Raw genomic sequence first — 17765 nt, 5'->3', positions numbered from 1 at the left:
GAACCTAAACATAAATATGGACAGTTTTCTCTATATCTTTGGGCCTTCACTCTGAAGGCTTCCATATCACACAAAACTATGTGATAATAAAATTTGTTATGTCTTTTCTTCATATCAATCTGTGCTTATCAGACGATTTTTCAGAGATCCTTCAAGGGGTTGAAGAGTATGTCTTCCCCTGGCCCCTACAAAGTCCAATTGCTGTATTTGGGGCAATTATAGTAGAGGTAAGACTGGCTATGATTTAGGAAACAGAATCCTGATCAATTGTACTGTCCCCTGATAAAGGAAAGACTGTCAAAAGAAGAGCGTTCAAGGAAAAGGGAAGGAGGGCTGTTGTATTAGTCCATTTCTGTTGCTTATAACAAAATACCTGGAACTGAGTACTTTGTAAGAAAACAAAATTTATTGCTTACAGTGTCAGAGGCTGGAAGTCCAATGTCTAGGGAACACATCTGGTGAGCATCTTGGTGGTGACGCAGGGTATAACACTTCAAGGAAGGCAGGAGCAGAGAGAGAGAATTCCTCAAGTGCTCTCCTTTCAAAGCCCTCAGAACCACACCCATAACCACCATTAAACCATCACCTTAATCACGTCTTCAAGGCCCCACCTTTCAATTACCAAATAGGATTTCCTACCCTCAACAGTTACAGTGGGATTAAGTTTGGGGGGGACATTCAATCCAAAGCAGCCATGGAAGCAAACATGTGCAGCTCCCAGCAGAGCACTGTCCAGGGAGTCTGCCAAGCTGATGCTAAGCACTGCGAGCTCCACCAGAAGCTTGTCTATCTGCCTCCCAAGGTAGTTGAGGGCCTCAAAGTAGCATAACTGAGAAAAAACTTTTAAATCCACCTGAATCCCCTTGCTCTGGCCCTATGATATCTGGATTCCTGTGTGGCCTTTCCCTAGGAAGAGTGTACAGGGAGCAGTCAGCACGGGCACTCACTGGGAATCTGAATGCTGTGCTTGGCTGCGACACCCCAGCCTCAGGACCAGGACTACAAGTCTGCCCTCAGGGACGCAGCTTCTCTGAGTGCTGACAGTCAGGTGTGAGCCCCTAAGACTGAGGATGGGACTTGACTGTCCTTCCCCAGGACCCTCAGGCTGTCCTTTCCCAGGCACTCCCTGCCTATTCTATCATCTGTCTTCTTCCAACACGGTGAGGCCTCCCTCCTCCTAATAGACTGAGAACCTTTCTCTTCGTGGGCCAAGCATTCTCTGCTCAACCCCCAACACCAAGCCCTTGCCTTTATCTCTAGGTACAAACAAGTCTTGTCCTAGGGAGGTCTCCCTTACTGCCTGCCCCCTTTTCCCAGAAAGAGCTGGAGTGGGAGGGCAGATAGGCAAGACATCTTTGGTCTTCTCTAACCCAAGCTTGAAAAAGCCACTGTTCTCATGAAAGTCTCTCTCCACCAGCTGTGTCTTGAGCTCTTCCCCACCCAGGGGACCCCACCCTGGCAGTCACATCCTACCCCCATTCCAGTGCAGGGCCCCAATGCAGACAAGAGAAGGCAGGCTTTGCAGAAATGTGGTGTTTACTGGGAACCACCTGCCTGAAAACTTAATCTGTGTGTGTGCATGTGCATACATGCATGTGTGTTTGGGAGCAGTGCAGTCCACAGTCAGTAGTGTAGTCAGATAGCCTTGGCCAGCGAGTTCCAGTCAAGATGGCAGAATAGACGGTCCCCAGCATCACTCTCTCCCACAAATTAACCAATTTACAACTATAAAAATGTAACAACAACCGGGCTGGGGCTGCTGGAGCTCAGGGGAAGAGGAGGAGAGACCTACAGAGTTCATGAAGGCAAGAGAAACTATGATGAAAGAAAGAAAAAACTGCTCAGAGCCTTTCAGGCTGCGGCTGCTTCTGGGCTGGAGCTGCTGAGCACATGGAGCAGGAGCCGGCAGAAGCCACAGCTGTGCCCTTCAGAAGGAGTTTCTTGGGGGCAGCAGGGGAGAAGAGGGCTTTGGTGGCCCCCAGGACAGCAAGACCACTAATAGGGTTCCCATGGACCCACACAGGAGTGAGGAGCCAGAACAGCTGAAAAAAGAAAGCTATTCAGAGGCTGGTGAGTCATCGCAAGGGACTGGCACACGGTCCATCCCATGGGAAGTGTTTGGAGCAAGGGTGGTGGGGGAGACAGGCCCACCAGGAGAACACTGGGACACAGCAAGGACAGCCAATCCATCCCCCATCCCCCAGTCAGCTCAGGACCACTCAGAAGAGACTGTTTGGGAATGCAGAATTGCATGGGATGCAGTTTGAAGAAAAAACTCAGGCCCAGACCAGAGTTTTTATACAACCCAGGTGCACTAGGTCTCTGAAGAGCTAGAAGTACCTATAAGGTCAACCATTAAACCCTGAGCTGCACAAAAAGCCTTCCCTAGGGAAACAGCAGCAAAGCAGCAATTTAGCTCAACCACACAGCTCAAGTACTGGTTCCCACAGGAAGTTCCCCAGTTTCAGAAGTAAGCAAAGGACAAAAAACTAGTTCCGGCCCAGACACACCACCAGCACCTTGGGCCTGCCAGGGAACCTGAAGTATGGAGCTGAGGACTGGACCCCCCTGCCCCACCCGCCCACAACCTGAGGCATAGAGCCAGGTACTGGACCCCCCCACAACCAGGCACACCACCAGTGCTGACAAGCATGCCAAAAACATCACCTCCATGTAGGTGGCCCATCACAGCCACCACAGCTGCCACGAAAGTGGCTAGATATCACAACCACCACACAGATGGTCCACCAGCCACTGGAGCATTGACACGAGGACAGTCACCAGCAGAGACCAAAGAAAAGAAGAGGATGTTTCTCTCCACCGTGGGCATGCTGCTCAGGCTCCCGCAGTCGACGTCAAACTAAAGAACCAAGACGGGGCGAAGGAAGAGGCACCCGTGGTGACAGCACAGAGCCCTTCCTCCACAGCCTGTGAGCTATGGGGTGGGGAGGGCCCTGCCTACTCACAGGGAGGCTCTCAGGATGAGGCTTGGTCCCAAAATATGGTCCTCAAAAGAGTCACAATGAGGCGTCAAGATGTCAGCCAACCCAGGGACAGACCCCAGCTTGGAACAAAAAAGAGTTTGCCTTCCCCTCCAGGCCCAGCCAGAGGTCACAAGTACATCAAGAGCCAAAGGCCATTGTGAAGTCCTCCTGAGAAACCCCAACCTCCCCACTTCTCTCTCTCATTCCTTCCCTGTGAAAAGGGGCCCTCACTTCAGGGGGGTCTTGGGAGGTGGGGTGAGGGCCTGGCCACACTGGCCTTGTGTGGCCCCCATGGCCTGCTGGATGTCGAGGACATCAATCAGCTGGAAAGTGCCCGAGTCCAGGACAGGCTGACAGCTGCCATCACAGGCCACCACCATGCCGGCGATGGCGATGCTGTAGGGGATGGCCCCAAGGTACATGCAGCATCCAGCCCAAGGGCTGGGTGGGAAGATCCAACCATCCCTGGAGCCCCGAAAACTTCCTGAGCTCAGAGGAGACCTAAAACCATTTTCTCCCAAATCAATAGCTAAATTGATGACATCCCACCTTCCATGGGACAGAAATTTCAATAAAACAACAAATTCATGTGTATTAAGGGATAGAGTGAGTACCGTACTCGTAGCCTGAGGATCTGGCTTCAAGTTTTCTCTCTGCCTTTACTTGCTGCATGTCTCGGGTAAGTTACCCAACCTCTGTGTGCTCAGGCTTCGTGTCTACAGAACGGATGTTTTAACAACCCTCTTGACTTCCTCAAGGGACGGTTGTGAAAGGGGCTCAAACCAGGCGTTAGTAAAATGTAAAACAGGGATAATAATGGCACCCACCTCGTAGGGTTTCAGTGAGGAATAAATGAGACAGACATATAATCGCTCAGCATGGTGTCTAGCAGGTAGTAGGTGCTCGATAGATGCAGCTGGTCTCATTAATAAAGCACTGGTGAATGTGCAGCGTTGTCACTGACGAAGGTCACTGGCCTTGGAAGTGTCTGCTTCAGATTCTGGTGATGGTCTTATGAGCCACTGTGCTGCAGTCCTTCTCATAGCCCTGTGGCCTGACACCCGTGCCCTCATGTCCCCACACCAGGAGTCAGCCTCTGGCTGCCACTCATCCACCTGTCCACAGTGAACTGCCAGTACTCCCGCACAGTCATGGGCACCTAGCGCAGTGAGCCTGTGTAGTAGGATGGTTGATGTCTCCAGCATGAACGTGTGCCCCTGGTCATTCCTGAAACAAAGCAAGGCTTGTTGTGACATGGCAACATCCCAGCTAGGTGAGGAGGTGCCCAGCCCCACCCTGGGACAGATGCCACTCAGACCCAGCCCCGCCTTCCTCCCACCCCTACCACCCCCACCCCAAGACATCAGAGCAGCTTTCCCAGGCCCCCTCATCCTCCTCCTCACATGGGCTTTGCTGTGATATTAGCTGCAGTGTCCTTTCTCCCCTGAGCACTGCAGCCCCCACCCACACCCACACCCCCACCTCCCAGCTCAGGCAGCACCTGGAGCCCAGAGCTCAGGCCGTTACCGTGTGAGGGGAGGACAAAGCCCACCACACAGCTCACGGGACTGCCAAGCTCTGCTCCAGCCACCCCCGGTGATCCCAGCTGTCTCCCTATGCCCCTACTCCCCCACCCACACACCACCCAGAGCTTTCTGCCCCCAATAGGAGAGCAGGTCTTCAACAAGGTCCTGCTCTTTGGATTAAACCTGCCACCCAAGCCCAGGTCCCCTCTAGGAGTGTTTCCCTTGGCCAGGAAACACTTGTACACTGCGTCTTACCTGCTTTCGGTTCCTACAGCTCATCAGGCCCCTACCTGCAGGCTGTTACATGCTGTCCCCACGGCCTAAAATGTGCTGTCCCTCTGTCTCACCTGGGTAACTACCACTATCCCTCAGCAAAGCCAGCCCAAGCCACCCCACACACACCTCATCAGACTGAGCTTCCTTGTTGCTGCAAAGCCTCTGATACCCCTGAATCTCTCCTGCAGCACCCTTACCACAACTGTCTTTTAACAACCGTGTATGCAATTGTGTGCTGGCTGTTTCCCAGCTAAAATGTTAGCTTCCACTTCATCTTGCTTAGCGATGTATCCCCATCTCCTAGCACAGCCCCTATACAGAGTAAGGGTCCAATAAGTATTTATTAAGTGAATAAATGAATGCACCAGTTTACCCCTTGCCTGAGTTCCCATGACCTCAGCCACCCAGTCCCTTCTCCTCCTGGGGGTGGTCCCTTTCTCCCCTTCCTGCCACCTGCCCCTCTGTCCAAGCTGAGCTTCATCATCACAGGGAGCAGGAAGGTAGAGGGAGCACTGGACCCGGAGCAGGAGCCCAGGGTGACCATCCCTCCCCAGATCTCAGTTTCCTCCCTAGTGAAAGGAGAAGGCAGACTCCTTTGGAGTTGGCTCTAAGTCTGTGAATTCAGTGACATCAACAAATGATTACTGAGGTCGTTCCACTCTAGAAAATGAAGTTTAAAGCCCCTTATACAAAGGCAGGGTCAGGCTTCATTTCTAAATGCCAGAAAAGAAAGTCAAATTTTGGCCCAATGAACTCTGGCTGCATAAATGACTATATTGGGGCTTTGGACAAGAGGTTGGACATGCCTGGAAACAAAGAGAGGGTTTGCTTGGATGCAGGTGAGCACCTTTGAGTTGCAGTGTCCCCAAGGGGTGCACACTCTCCTCAGCCAATAATCTTCACCAGGCCATCAAAGTGCCCTAGCTGGGTGCAGCTCCTACCTGCTCAGGTAAACCGAGAACAGGTCCTGTGCCACCAGGTGCCTGTGCATCATGTTGTCAAACATGGGCACTGAGTACTCAGAGGCAAGAGACAGATAGGCCAGCCCTAGGATCCCATCAAACTCAGAGTAGGCAAAGATGTTGCCAGATTCCTGGGTGCTCAGGCCCACAGTCTGGTGGGGGTCCACAACACTGGAGACCTGCAAGAGAGTTGTAATGACTTCCACCAGGGAGCCCCTGCAGCCAAGACTGAAGAGTCCTAGGAACAGGGTCAGCCAGTCCTGGTTGAGAAGCCAGAGTTTCGCCTCACTAGCCCTCCTTTCCTCTTACAGGCAGCGTAGTTATTTGAGCTCAAGAGAAAACCCCTCCTTTGCTAGCACTCTGTGCTGTGGTTTTGAGAAACTGGTCTGATGAGTCAGGGGAAGAGAGGACATGGTGCTGGGTGCAGACACTGATGATCACGGTGCAAAAGCTGGGGATGAGCTGAAGAATAGATGGATTTGTTCTTTCTTTCGGTCAACAGCTACTGAGGGCCTCCAGTGTGCCAGGTGCTGGGCCCTGAGGATGAACGAAAGATAGTGTGTGCCCCGGAGGAACTTACTGTCCAGTGTGGAGGAGACAGACAATAAATTTTGAAACATAATATAGAACATGTCAGATGGCAATAAGCACTCTGAAGAAGTCACCACAAGGGTGTGCACAGAGCAGAGGGAAGAGTGAACGAGGCAGAGAGTGGGGGAGAGGAGCAGGGGACAGTGTGGGCCAGGGTAAGGACTCCTCATTTACTCCAATGACATAAGGAGCTAGCAAAGATTTTGAGCAAAGGACTGGCACAATACGGCTCAGACTGTAAAAGGATCCCCTGGCTGCTGTGTGGACCTTGGGGGGACAGGGTGGAAGCGGGGGCCCACCGGGGACTGTCCCAGTCACCCAGTGAGAGCAGATGGCATGGGGAGGCGTGAGAGTGGTCAGACCCTCACCGGCTGGGAAGGAGGGTCAACAGGACTTGTGGACGGATGGGGTAGAGGAATGAAAGGATAGACAAATAATGAACATTAATGTGGTTAATCTTCACCACAACCCTGTGAGGTATTATTACATCCATTTTATAAGCGAGGAAATTGAGGCTTGTCCGAGGTCACACAGCTTGACAGAGAGAAGTCTGCTGTACCTGCCCCAGAGCCCTGCTCCTGACAGGTGCCCAGTGCAGGGTGTCCCCTTCCCCCTCTCGGCCTGGTACCTGGCGCCCCCTCCTCTAGGCTCCTCCTCAGGTGCTTCTGGATGTGGTGAGACCCTGTATTAAATGGAGCTCCCCTGTCTCCCACAGCCTGTGCTCAGAGCCTGCCTTCCCCGTGGCTCTCATGACAGCCCATTCTGTTCCCCACCCTGACTCCCCTCCTATTATTTGAGCCGGGCCCCAGCCTAAGCCTCCTGGACTTCTTCATCCTTCCCCCACCCCAAACCTTCCTTCTTGAGACAGGGAGCTAGGATGACCTCCCCTCTCAGTCCTCACACTGGCCCCAGCCAATGCTGGTCCAAACAGCAGAGAGTAGGGCCTGTGTGGGGCCAGCCCCCAAACCAGGAGAGGCCTTCCCAACACAGCCCACCCCACACCTCTCCCGCTTGCACATGAGACTGCTGAGGGGAGCCTGACCGCCGAGGCCCTCTCCCCCACCCCTGCCCACGGTGGGTGAGTTAAAGCAGCTGGATCCAGCAGCTGAGGTCCACAGGCACAGGCCAGCAAAGCAAAGAAGGAGGGTGTTTCTCCTTCATCTAAAATAGCAGGAAATAAAGCAAATGGCTCCAGACAACAGAGGAAGTAGGGCACCCAGGCAGGAGAATGAGCCTTCCAGAGGCCTTACTGTTGGCTCAGCAGGTGGCTCTGGGGCGCCCGCTGTCTGGTGCTGACTCTTGGAGAAGCCTGAGCTGTGTGGGCACCTGCCCAACCAAGGAAGAGGCTGAGGAAAAGGCTATCAACAGGGAAGGGCTGTACCCTGTGGGCTCAAAGCAAGAGAGACTTCAGCCAGACTCAAGGAAGAACCCAAGGAAGATCAAAGTAATAAGCACCAAGGGATACTGCTTGATTTTTAATATTGGATGTTTTCTTAGGAAGGGAAGAAAGAAGCTAAAGTATATTGGGCACTTACTACATGCCCGCCACAGTACTGGGTACTTTGGAGGCCAAAAAGAAAGGAGGAAAGGGGTGCACTCATCCTGAAGGGCACAGACACTGTCTGACATGAAAGACGACGCTGCCGTATGACTCATGAAGAGGGAGGTCAAGCCGAGAGCCCTGCGCAGAGAGTCGGAGATGCGGGCCTTACACTGTGTGTCTTCAGGCACATTAACAACTCATCTGAGCCTCAGTTTCCACATCTGAACAATAGGGATTATAATACCTTCCATCAAGGGCTGTTGGGAGAACAAAATTTAAAATAAGATCACACACATGACACTGAAGAGCTCAGAGCTGGCACAAGCTTGGATTCTGAACCAATTGTGGAAAAGACACATGAAAAAGGGCTGGGGAGGCGCAGACCTGGGCTGGGAGAAGCCTCTCAGGTGCGGCTCTGAGCACTGGCACGGGAAGGAGAGGAATGAGGAGCTGGCCTAAACAGCGGGCTGTTGGCCTAAATCCCTCTCAGAATCCTCACCCACTCAGCCCTCCTCGTGGGCAGGATCCAAAGAGCTCCTGAGCACCGGCCAGAGGGGCAGCACTCCAGAGCCAGCATGTCTGGGTGGAAGAGTGGCTGGTGGGACAGGCGAGGTGAGCACTGGCCAGCCCCGGCCCCACTTACGGTGACAGTGTCATAGCCTAGAAAGCCCTGCATGCTGCCTGTGCCGTACTGGATGGACAGGGACTGGCCCAGGTTCTGGAAGGTGGAGGACTTCGATGGGTCAAAGAGATGGTGGTTTCTGAAACACAGTCCCAGGGTTAGTGGGGCTCCTAGAATTTTCTCACCACTCGACAGTGCCAGTCAAAGCTGAAAGCCTCACCAGGGCTTGTAAGATTATGATCTAAAGATGTGGCCATTCTCTCTCTAGACAATAAGAAGCCCCTTTTCTCTGCAGTCTTGGTTCCACAGCTCAGTAAAGGAAGTTATTCCTTGCTGCTTCCCGTCTAGCCCCCAGTAGCTTCCAAATAAAAAAAGAAAGGGGAAAACATCCCTGTTGTTTCCAAGGACATTTTGCTTTTACCAGCTGACTGATCTTAGTCAAGTCCCTTTTCCTCTCCAAACCTTGGTTTCCTCATCTGTAAAATGGGGATGAGAAGAGCACCAACCTCCCAGGATTGCTGGAGACATAAATGATTAACATATGTTAAATGTTTACTCATCATTAGGAACAGAATCTTTCACTTTGTTCTCCCAGCACCCACTGGCATATCATAGCCCCATTTTATAGAAAGAAAAACTGAGGACCTAGGCAGGTAAGCAGCTTGCCCTGGCTCCCGGTAGAGACAAAACAAAAAACAAAACACAAAACCTAAGGTTCCCTAACTTCTGGCTGGTGCTTTATACATGAGACCCATGATTTTCAAACCTTCCCAGTCTTGGCCAGTTGGGAGGGTTGAGCAAGGAGATGGGACACAACTGGGAAGCTGGGAATGTCAAAGCATGCTCTCCAGCCACCTGTTTCCTCCCGCCCACCTACCCACACTGAACGCTGGTGGGAGAGTGGCCCTGGTGGGTGACTGAGCCTGGGGGTGAGACGGGGGAAGCAAGGTCACTCACAGCAGGCATCACTGTTGTGGTAGACAGAGGGAACCCAGAGGTCTGAGGAACCTGTGTCAAAGACTGCGGTGAACTCCTGGGGTGGGGTCCCAATGTAGATCTTGCCAAAGTACTGACACTGAGGACAGACAGCCCTGGGTAGGGCAGGGGCTCAGGGAGGGAGGTGGGACTGATGCCTGGCATGGAGCATGGTCAGTATTGTAGTCCCTGTGCTTTCTTCCCAGAGACCTGGGGGATCATGGGGAGAGGAAATGGAAGGAGGATACTGGGGTGGGGTCTTCATCCCCAGCCCCCACAAGCCCTACAACCACAGCTGGAATCAGCCTCAGAAGCAGACCTTGGACCACCACACAAATCCTGCCTGGGACAGAGACTGGGCCACCCCTGCAGGGGCAGGAAGAAGCTGGGCAGGGGGTGAGCCATCAGCTAGGTGCAGGGCCACACGTCCCCACCCATGCTGTTCTTGTCACACCTGCCTGCGTGCCAGCTCTCCTCACGCGTCAGAGCAGAGGCTTGGGATGGGAGGTGAAGATGACCTAGATAAGGAAATAAGAGCACAGAATAGAAAAAAGCCTGGTTGTTTACTGCCAAGAGTGCCAGATGAGATAGAGACAAGCTCCAGAAAGGAGGAAAGCACAAGGGGCATTCCTGCCAGCGTCCTGGGTGGGAAGAAGAGAAAGATGGCAGTTGCAGAATGGGCACCAGCTGTCCCCATCCCTGCTGAGCCCAGACTAAGACATGGGTTCCCTGGGCTGGGAAAGGCAGACATGAGGTTGGACCTGGGAGCAAATTATATACCCCCAAGGGATGCTATGTGAGAAAGGTCTTCTGAGCTCAGACCCTTCAAGCCATGACGTTCAGAGCCTAGAAGGCAGACGGATTGCCTCTGCTGGGTCTGCTGGCCCAGTGTGGAGCTTACTGAGGTCGAGGAGAGGTCTCCACAGCCCACAGGCTCCATGATTCTGGAAAGGAGAAAAGATGGGGAGTCAGGGGCCAAGGAGTGTGAGAACTCACTACTGGAAATGCTTCAGAGCCACTCATGTCTAAGTAGTTGGTCAGAGGCTCGCTGGCCGCCTCCCCAGATTGGAATACTTCCTGCCAATTGCATGCCGGTGTTTCCTCAGCAAGTCCTCCAGCAGCCCACGCTCCTTCAGGGCCCTCCTCAGTGACTTTCCTTTGTGCAGAGGGATCCTGAGGGGACGGGGAAGGATCATGATGAGGGTGGGCATCTCCCTCAGCCTCCGAGAAGTGCCCAGAGGTTCTGGGTTCCATAAACCCCTCCCCACACTGCTGTCCCCAGCCCAGTCTTTGAATCAATATCCCATTGAACCCTGGCCAATGGCTTTCAGATATTTTTTACCACAACCCAAAGTGAGAAATATATTTTACATCAGTTCACAAATCATTGTTTATCCTTACTAAATGCAATGCACCCTGATATTTTCTATTCCTTTATCTTTTTAATGCTGGCGGAGAACCTCTAGATGTGTTTCATAACCCACTAATGAGTTTCACAGCCCAGTTTGAAAGATACCAAGCACATTATCACTTGTTCAGTCACCAAATTCTCACTGTGTACCTACTATGTGCCAGACACCATATAGGTCACAGGGGATACGACAGCGAAAAGGGTACAGCCTCTTCTCTCCTGGAGCACACTGTCTGGAGAGGAAAATGGTGTCTCCTGCACTCTGGTAAATGCTACGACAATGCTCCCACTTTTGCTAACCACTTTTCTTCATTCTCTGGTTAACTTTTGCCCTAAAGTGGGTGGAAATTATTCAGAGGGTTTCTCAGCACAGAACCTGGTCCCCAGGGGCCTACTGATCGAGGATAGGTATTGGGTGATGAAGTCTGGTCAACAGATGAGATCAAGAGGTGAAACAGCAGACACTGGTTCTAGACCCGGCTCTGCCCTGTCCGTGGCAACTTGGGAGGTTCCCAAAGCCCTCTGAGCTTCACCTTGGTGGCTCCCAAAGCCCTCTGAGCTTTGGCTCCCTTTTCTGTAAAATACGTTGACTCCTTCTTTTCCAGACACTCTCCTGACCCTGTCTTTGACCAACCAGGTGGCCCAACCTCTCTGGCTCTGTTTCCTCTCTTGCAGATTGACATGGAGCTTGGTGATTCCGCCAGTCCCCTCTACCTGTAAGAATCCTGTGGTCTTCCTCCATCAGGCTGGCTTAAAGGACAACGTGAGACTACAGATAAGAAAGTGCTTTGAGCACAATAGAACGGCAGCACTTTTAAGACTCACAAAGAGGATAGGTTTTTTTCATGTTGCTCACATCCCAAATGGCCATATGGAGTGGGCTTATATATGAATGATGGTCTCTCCCCTGGTGCCCCTCGCCCCAGCCCTCCTATGTGACTTCAGCCGGTACCTGACTTACAAATGAGAGGTTCACAAGATATTTCTCAGCCTTTGTCTCTGATGACAGAAAAGGACTTAGGCACAAAAGTAAGGAAGCTGGACTAAGCTCCTGAACCAGTCCCACAGCTACCCTTTCCTGTGTCCCCATGTCCAGGCCTCCAAAATATTTTCTGCTTGGTTCCAGCTCTGGTTCCTGATTGGCTCAGGATCTAATTGCCGAAAATCTGATAACACGCATAGTAAGTAGCTAAGACTCTGCCAAGCTGACCTGTCCTAGCACAAGGCCTGAGAGAGCCTTTTCTCAGAGAAGGAAGTCAGCAGCATTCAGAAGGCAGCCCATGGCCTCATACTGAACCAGGAGGACAGCCCTGTATGGAGGCTCAAACCAGCACAGAGTCCTCAGCTCCAGTTCTGCCTCCAGTCCCTGTGTTGGGGCCACCAGCATGCCTGGGAATTGGAGGAACTTTATTTTCAAGACCACAAATGTCCCTGTCTGAAGTCACCCTGACCCTTTTCAGGGATCCAGCTTCCCCAGGAGGGATTCAAAAGGTCTTTCTGTGCTCAGTGCTTGATAAGGCTCAAATGAGCACCTGGAGGTATTGTTATGTCACAGCCAGAGTGCAAGTCCACCTGCGGCCAAGTCATTGCTCCTCCATCACTAGCCACGTGGCCTTGGGAAGCTCAGGGACCCTCCCTGAACAACAGCTCTCTCATCTGTAAAATGCAAATAATGTCTGCCTGATTCAGGAGGATTAGCGACAGTATAGGTAAGGACCTAGTTCAATGCCTGGCACCTAGCAGCAAACAGCTCAATAAATATCAGCTATCACTTTTGGAGGAGAACCTGGGACTTTCACCCACAAAGGACTTGGTACAACAGAGAAGTTTATTTTGTTTAACAAATGCATAAGTAGCTCTTATAGTGTGTCAGGCACTGTTTGAAGCATTTTACAAATTTTATCTCATACAATCTTCATAACATTTCTATGAGATGGACACTATTATCTTAATTTTACAGCAGATGAGGAAACTGAGGCACAGAGAGTTAGGAAAGTGATGGAGCTGAGAATCAAATCCCAGGCAGTTCAACTCCAGAAGGCATGTCCTGCCCATCTGACTCCCTGTTCTTTTCTACCACACCCTGAAGTGCATGGGCACTTATAGGAAAAGGTCTTAATGTGCAAAGGCAAGCTTGACAGGAAGCCATTGTCCTGAGAATCTGCAGCATTTCATCCTAAGACTCCCCAGGGGGACCACTGGCTGGAAAACCAGGGACAGACCCACCCAGAGAGGATGCATGAGATGCCCTTCCTTCCCCTGGGGTCTGACGTTTACCTGGTTACCATGAGGCACCTCATCCTGGACTATGGGCTAGCCACTGCTCCAGCAGTGCCCATTCCCACAGCCTTTATAGAGGGAGTAGGGTTCCCTCTGTCTGGGAGCCCAGACTTCAGAGATATTCCCTGACTTCAGGCCACTCCACAAACATAGTGAGATAGCAGCACCCAGACTACCTAAGACCCACGCTGAGAAGAGCCCCAAATTCCACCACTCTGGGGACTTCAAAGTTGAAGGGTACACATGCCTGATCTTCAGGCCAGGAAATGTCAACGTAGGCCTCTCTGGTCGGATTCCCCTTTCCAAACATGACTTCTTGAGCCAACACAGGTGGGGCTGCTGCCAGAAACCTATTTCATGTTCCACTTCATGCTCAGTAAGAGGCCTATGCCCAACAGACCCCACTCTTACCTATCTGCCTGCTCTCCGTGGACTTTGCTGGAAGCTGGCAGCCTGCCCTATCCAGGAATCTCCAAGTTCAGGCCTCCCAGCCCAGTTTTCCAGGGGGTACTCAGTCCATTCCTAAAGTGGCATCTGATGCAGACAGTCCTTGTTCAATCTGTCACCAAGGAGACTAAGGCTCATGCTTCCCTAGGAATGTGGTCCTCGGTTCCACATTAGAAGGGTGTTGAACAGGTGAGGGGTAAATGCCAAATCACACTAGCAACTGGAAGAACTGGGAAGGCAGAACCAGGAAGAAAGATAAGTGTCCCACACATGGGGGAAAGAGGGAAATAGAACAGTCATAGTCAGGGTTAGGGAGCAGGTTAGGCCAAGACTCTGTATCTGAGTCCCACTCCAGGGTGCAGGGAGAGCCTCTCAGAAGCACACGTGTGGGGGGTGCTGTTGAGAAGAGGCTCCGAGGCCAAGCCAGGAGGCCAGATATTCTCTCAGGCCTGGAGCCAGGGAGAGATTCGGGACAGAAAGGAAAACAAAGATTGGAGCCGTGAAATTGGTGCAGAAGATCATGTCCCAGGGATGAGGGGAGCCTATAAACTGGAAAATCAGGATTTAAAAGGTGGGCAAAATAAACTAGGGCTTTAGGAGCACAGGTATGCAGGAGAACACAGAGCCAGTTGCCTAACACCTGGCAGGACAGGCAAGAGGAGGCCTGGAGAGGGCAGGGGGAGAGAGCAGCTGAGGAGGTGGGCACGTGGAGGGCCTGGGCACGTGGTGGACCCAGGCACACTGGCAGCACTGAGAAGCGTAGATGCAGGAGTTGCACGCATTTGACTGTCAGAGCCTCAGGACCCCAGTCCACAGGAGGACTGAGTGCTTTTTTTTTTTTTTTTTTTCTTAAAAGATGACCGGTAAGGGGATCTCAACCCTTGGCTTGGTGTTGTCAGCACCACGCTCAGCCAGTGAGCAAACAGCCATCCCTATATAGGACCCGAACCCGTGGCCTTGGTGTTATCAGCACCGCACTCTACCGAGTGAGCCACGGGCCGGCCTGAGGACTGAGTGCTTTTTAACAGAAGTTAGGAGGACAGCCAGATCCTACCATGGCAATGCCCCCCCTCCACCCACATCCCTTGACAAAGCCCCTGGCCAGGTCCCCAAAAGGCCAGGACACTGGAGGTGGCCACAGCACATCCAGTTGTCTTCTTGGCACCCTCCCTCACCAAAAACCAGAGAAGCAGAGAGCAAAATCAACACTAAATGGTACAGCTTGTTTCCTGCTTTCTTCCCTGGGGACATTGCCCTGCCAGGCCAGAGCCTGCATGACCTGTACTGACGGCCCTCCATCTGTGCAGTGTTTCCTCCCACACACCAGCACCGAGTGTGATGCATAGTAAGTGCTCAGCACATGTTTGTTAAGCAAATGAATGAAGAAATGACCTTGTCACCACCCTGGAGAAGTAGAAGAAGTAGCAGGCAACTTTATGATGTCCCACGGAGGAGGAGATGGAGGCTCAGAGAGGTTTAAGGGCCTGCCCATAATGAAAACAGAATTTGAAACTGTCCTGAGACTCCTGGTCTAACCCACTGCACACCACACCACAGGGCCTGGCGTGCCGTGGGAATGTCAGCAGTTTACAACGTCAGGTCTGGGGGCAGCTCTGCTTCTAGCTCATTCCTCCCACCTCTGGGCACCCCTCAGGACAGTCAAACCTGTGTGCAGCAGGCCATGTCTGTAGCACCTACGGTTAGGACCTGCTGGGGTCAGCAATGTGGGGAGGGATGGCTGCACCACTCTGCTCCAAGTCACCATGAGTCCAGCCTTATTCAGCAGCAAACACTTTAGGACCATGATCCTGGATGTCAGACTCAGCCATCTATCCCACTGGAAGGTGATCCTCAAAACCAAGAATCACTTAGCACTGGTTGTTCTGAGTTTCTTCACCAGACTGGGTTCATTCTAACAGCATTCATGTGCTCTCCGGAGAGCAAAGCGCGTTAGAAAAGCTTATCCATGGGGGAGCAGGCCAAGAACTGCAAAAAAGCTTTCAGAAAAGCCAGGACAAGATGTCATCAGTGGTTACTGGGTGCCAAGTGGGGACGACTCCCCTTGGTCTAGATTCCTTGTTCCTGGGGATTGACACACAAAAGTGGCTAAAATAAACCAGGGCCCAGAGACAGCCCCCTTGGCATGAGCTTGTGATCTTCACTCAGATACGAGCACCAACAGAGCCAATTCAAGTCTGTTTTTGAGCATCTTCTGTGCACTTGAACTGGACACATGGAAACAGAGCTGCCATCATCTCTACCCCAGGGAGTCACAGTCGGATGGGAGTCAGCTTGGATTTAATATGTGACCCCAAGGAAATCCAAATGGATGAACACCTCCTGCTGCAAGGGGACAGGTGGCAGGTAGAGCATGGGTTCAGGGAAGGGCATGTGTGGCCATCCTGAGCTTGAATCTTGGGTCAGCTACAGAGTGGAGTGACCTTGAGCAAGTTTCTTTACTTCTTGAACATCAGTTTCCTCTTCTGTAGGGTAGAGACAAAGATACTGAGAGGGTCATGTGAGAATCAAGTGCTGACATATGTTAGGCCTTCTCCAAAATGAGACATAAATGACAGCACTTGTGTGGCCTGAATGAGTCCCATTATCCTCCATCATTTCCACATCTGTAAAATGTGAGATTTACAAGCTCATGGCACTGGTCTGAATCTCACTGTGTACAAAGCAGCAGTTCTTCTCTTGTTCTGTAAATCAGTTGAGCTTCTGCAGTGTGCCCCATCCTTCCAGGCCGGGGGGCAAATTAATTTTAGTTATTTTTGCACAGAACCCAGTAGATGTGCTTTGATCCAGGTTACTCTCCAGCATGCCAACTTGCAGGGCTGTGCCCGGTGGTCTTTCTTGTTCCTACCCAAGCCCCTGTTGCCTCTGTGCCTCACCTGGGCCAACCCAGCCTTTTGGAAGCTGTCTTGACATACTCCCCCAGACAGGACGCACAGCCACTCCTCTCTGGTCTTGCCACCTCCCTAGGCTGCTACCACAGAGCAAGGTTTGGGTCCCTGCCCCTCGGTCCCCTGCTTCTTCCTTCTATGTCCTCCAAGGAGCCTCAGGTCCTCCTGTGGGCTTAGGCTTCAGGCAACAACACCCTGAAAACCCTGCAGATCACTTCTGCTTTCTGCCCTGCCCATACCTTCCCCGAGGTGAAGAGAGACAGAGCTGGCTTTTCCTTTAATGAGGAAAAGAGAAAGGAGAAATGAAAGGATTTTTTTAAAGCATTAATTGGTATTTCAAAATATTATTGAGCCACACTAAAAATCTTTAACATTTACGGTATGCTTAGTGCCAGAAACCATGTATTTACTCCTTTAAAATATTTCCATTTTACAGATGAGCAACAGGAGGTTAGAATGCTTAACTATGTTTCCAAGTCACCCGGCTAATAAAAAATGGCTTTAAACTTGGGTTTGTTTGACTCCTGACTACACATCCTTTAATTTGACCACATGACCTTTCCTGTACCAAAATCCTGCAGTTCAGCAAAGATGACCAAATCATGTCCACCTTTCACAAGCCTCCAAGGCCTGAGGCATTTAATGTAGGACAGAGAAAGAGCAATGGCTCACCTGGGGAGACCCAGGAGGGAGGAGACATGGCAAGCACATGGGAAGACTGTCCTGCACATTCGTAAAGGTCCCCACCCTTCTTCTTTACTCCTTGCAAAGTGACCCCTGTGCATGGTGTAATGACCTGTCTGCTGTGCGGTTAACAGAACATTTGAGTGAGAACAGCTCCCAGCCTCCAAAGGTGCACCATTAATTGTTTTGCCTTAAGTGACCTGAGCCCTGGAAATCTCTGCCCTGCATCATTCCTGATCCATCCATCATGGAATTACCAAGTCTTCTTGGGAGAAAGTGTGGAGTGTGGGTCCCACCCTGCACCCAGGAAAGCATATTATTAGTTATGGGAAACAGCAATGGTGAAGCCCATTCCAGAGTCCTGAAGGTGAGGGAGAGAGGGATGAGAGAAACGAAACAAGGCAATAGCCACAGATATGACACAGGACTCTGCGTGGGGCATGCAGCTGCCAGCAGAGAGAAGCATATGACTAGTCAGCCAGCACCTTGTCAGGCCCCTCTGGCTCAGGAGCCTTTATCAGTAAAGAGGCCGCAGATCAATCTCCTGACCACTGGGGT

General features: G+C 51.7%; 1 protein-coding gene across 1 annotated transcript in view; it reads right to left on the bottom strand.

Moving 5' to 3' along the window:
• The window catches only part of LOC134384226 (chymosin-like), a 31503-nt gene that overhangs the window by 7545 nt on the left and 6193 nt on the right, over positions 1 to 17765 (bottom strand). Inside the window, 9 exon segments of the mRNA XM_063105807.1 lie at positions 2822 to 2860; positions 3248 to 3380; positions 4100 to 4211; positions 5240 to 5355; positions 5728 to 5927; positions 8526 to 8643; positions 9458 to 9579; positions 10479 to 10543; positions 10546 to 10652. Of these exon segments, the coding sequence (XP_062961877.1) occupies positions 2822 to 2860; positions 3248 to 3380; positions 4100 to 4211; positions 5240 to 5355; positions 5728 to 5927; positions 8526 to 8643; positions 9458 to 9579; positions 10479 to 10543; positions 10546 to 10652 (1012 nt within the window).

The sequence above is a fragment of the Cynocephalus volans genome, chromosome 8 (assembly GCF_027409185.1).
Source record: "Cynocephalus volans isolate mCynVol1 chromosome 8, mCynVol1.pri, whole genome shotgun sequence".
NCBI classification, from domain to species: Eukaryota; Metazoa; Chordata; class Mammalia; order Dermoptera; family Cynocephalidae; genus Cynocephalus; species Cynocephalus volans.
Note: the sequence above shows the minus strand (reverse complement) of the source record. Positions and strands in the feature narration are given on the sequence as shown.